Source organism: Anopheles aquasalis, chromosome 2, assembly GCF_943734665.1.
Source record: "Anopheles aquasalis chromosome 2, idAnoAquaMG_Q_19, whole genome shotgun sequence".
NCBI classification, from domain to species: Eukaryota; Metazoa; Arthropoda; class Insecta; order Diptera; family Culicidae; genus Anopheles; species Anopheles aquasalis.
The window spans coordinates 65,668,147-65,670,646 of record NC_064877.1 but is presented as its reverse complement, the minus strand read 5'-3'; the positions used below and the strand labels follow the sequence as shown (position 1 = coordinate 65,670,646).

General features: G+C 47.0%; 3 protein-coding genes across 3 annotated transcripts in view; 1 reads left to right on the top strand and 2 right to left on the bottom strand.

Moving 5' to 3' along the window:
• Positions 1-521, bottom strand: part of LOC126579875 (vacuolar fusion protein MON1 homolog A) — a 2,318-nt gene extending 1,797 nt beyond the window's left edge. The window contains exon 1 of the mRNA XM_050243570.1: positions 1-521. This exon is cut by the window's left edge and continues 386 nt beyond it. Within this exon, the coding sequence (XP_050099527.1) occupies positions 1-279 (279 nt within the window). The 5' untranslated portion in view covers positions 280-521.
• A 268-nt stretch (positions 522-789) lies between these two features.
• On the bottom strand, positions 790-1,574 carry LOC126569556 (uncharacterized). The gene has a single exon (XM_050226729.1). It carries the CDS (start codon positions 1,372-1,374, stop codon positions 913-915), a length of 462 nt encoding a protein of 153 aa, XP_050082686.1. The 5' UTR covers positions 1,375-1,574; the 3' UTR covers positions 790-912.
• Positions 1,575-1,884: 310 nt separating this feature from the next.
• The window catches only part of LOC126569555 (putative RNA-binding protein Luc7-like 1), a 4,652-nt gene continuing 4,036 nt past the window's right edge, over positions 1,885-2,500 (top strand). The window contains exons 1-2 of the mRNA XM_050226728.1: positions 1,885-2,050; positions 2,157-2,251. Of these exons, the coding sequence (XP_050082685.1) occupies positions 1,990-2,050; positions 2,157-2,251 (156 nt within the window). The 5' untranslated portion in view covers positions 1,885-1,989. The remainder of the gene's footprint in view (positions 2,051-2,156; positions 2,252-2,500) is intronic.

Here is a 2,500-nt window from a genome sequence, read left to right as displayed (position 1 = left end):
GGAACTGGATTTGCTCATCGCCCCATCGGGTGGATCCTCGGTTTGCTGAAGACCGTCCTGTATTTTCTCGATGTTGCTGGCATCATTTTGGGGCGTTTCGTCGAACGGGACCGCGGAGTTTGCTTCGATTCCCGTGGCCCCGCCGTTATCCGGCACAGCCGGGAGGCTGTTGATTTCGTGGGAAAACTCTTCGAACGAGTCCGTCGTTATCAGTGAGCTTTCCTCGCACACACCCGGCTCGCACACGGCCGGTTCCGCCTCCGCGCGCGGCTCACTCATCTCGATTCACGAGGGGTGGTGAAGAAACTAGACACAAAAAACACTAAATCACGGCGGGAGCACCCCTTACTTATCGTTTGCGGTGTGATAGGGATGATAACTCATCTCACTCGCCCACTGCGGAAGGGGAGAATTTCACTTTCAGTCGCCAATATACGATAGAACCGGTGTAATCACAATCAAAACACGGAAAATCCTTAAATTAAAAAACACGATTTTGATTTTCACATAAACCCCCCGCCTTCTCGCCCACTCTTTGACAACAGTGCCCTGTTAACCATCAAACGCCAACATAAAAATAGTTTCACAGAAATTGGACTACTTTGGAATGAAAAAGGGATAGAGTTATGTAAAAGTAGACCGGAGAGAATTGAGAGAGCGACTCCGCAACAGTTTAAAAACTTAAAAAACTGTTTTCAACCATTTTAGTAAGCAATCCATTCGTGGGAACACAAAAGAGATTTCCTATCTATTTAGTGATATGAACAAAACAACGTCATGTTATCTAGGTTTAGTTTTTATTGTGGTTTTGTGGTCCTCAACATAAATAACGACTCGGGCACGTTGTCCGAGGGTCAGCGAAGCTGTGAACACAATAACGTGGAAACAACTCTCAACAGCAAATCCGTGGACTCATTTTTTCCGTTCACTAAGCGCGTTCAAACATGCCAGCACTTCGGGATCGCGCATCAGTGAGCCCTTTTTTTGGTTCAGAAGTAGGGAGAAGATGTCCATCTGTTTGCCAGATTTCGCGGGCTTATCACTGGTCCCGCCTCGGTCACACACTTCCCGGTCATTCAACTCCGCATCTTGGTCGGTCGAGTTGATGCTGCTGTTGGTGGTATCGTTGCTGTTGGCCGCACCAGGAGACAACAACGAATCGGTGCATTTTGCTCCGGTAGCAGCGTTCGGTGGCGCGATCTGGGCCGGATTCGCCTTTTTGGAACCGTTCTTCGTTTTCTGGCGCTTGTTCCGAGGAGCTTCGGGGCCTTTCTCGTTCGCTGGCCCTTGGAAGGAACCTTCCTGCAACCGTTTCTTAACGTGTTGATTGAGCTTCTCTTTGATCTTGATCTCACTTTTGCTGCCTGTTTCCATGGTTGATTCTTATCAGCGTTCTCGCTGTTTACCGACACTTTCACTTTCAGCGCATGACAACAACCGAGCTGGGCACTGGACACATTTTCCGGCAATCGTTTGGGGGCTATGAATACCTTCTTTATCAAGAGCAGGCCAGATCCGCAGCGAGAAAATCCTTGAATCCACAAATTGGAGCGTCTAAAATCGAATGAAAATTAGATTTTCGTCACGGAGATTTTGTTTTGAAAACAAACAAACCCCGTTGACACAGAACATTATCTCGCTCCTGTTAGACCGTTTCTACACTAAGCAAAATCTTTTGACGCTGTATCAAAACCTATAGGATTCCAACAAGTTTTCTTTTTATTCCCATAGGAATCCTATGGTAATCCTGTAGGTTTGGACGCGGCATCCAAAGATTTTGCGCAGTGTAGAAACGGTCTAACAGGAGTGAGAAAATGTTCTGTGTCAACAGGGAATTTGTCAAAATGTGATCACACACACGTTCGACGTTTTTCTCGCCTTGAATTTGGCTCGGAGTTGTTTGTGCTTTTTGGCGGAGGAAAATTACCAATTTTCTGCATTAATTCGTATCTGCGAGTGTGAAAAGGTGTCTCAAAAGCGGGATCAAGCATGTCGGCTCACGATCAGATGCGAGCGATGCTCGACCAACTGATGGGAACAGCTAGAAATGGTAAGTTTCCTGCGGGCATCATCTCGGTCGCGCGGTCCGCGGTACGGAGTACGGGAGGATTATTCTTTTATCACGACGAGGACAATCTTCTCTCTTTTCCGACCAGGTGAAACCAACCGGTACTCCGTGAAGTTCTACGACAGCAAAGTATGTAAGAGTTTTTTATTAGGCTGCTGCCCGCACGAGATCCTCGCTTCTACGGTAAGTAAAGGCACCCGCCCTGCGCTTTCCTCCGCCCTACCCTTCGTTCCAATCAAGTCCACTTTGTGTACTCGCGGAATGCCTACTGTTCCGAATACCATTCGCAGTTCTTTTGGAAAAGAATGACTGCTAATCCGTATCGTCCGATGGGCCTCAAGGATACAATTATGCGAACAACACATCTTTCTTTTTGTTATTTAAGCGAATGGCCGAAAGTTGTCCTAAAAGACACAAACGTAAATGATTAGA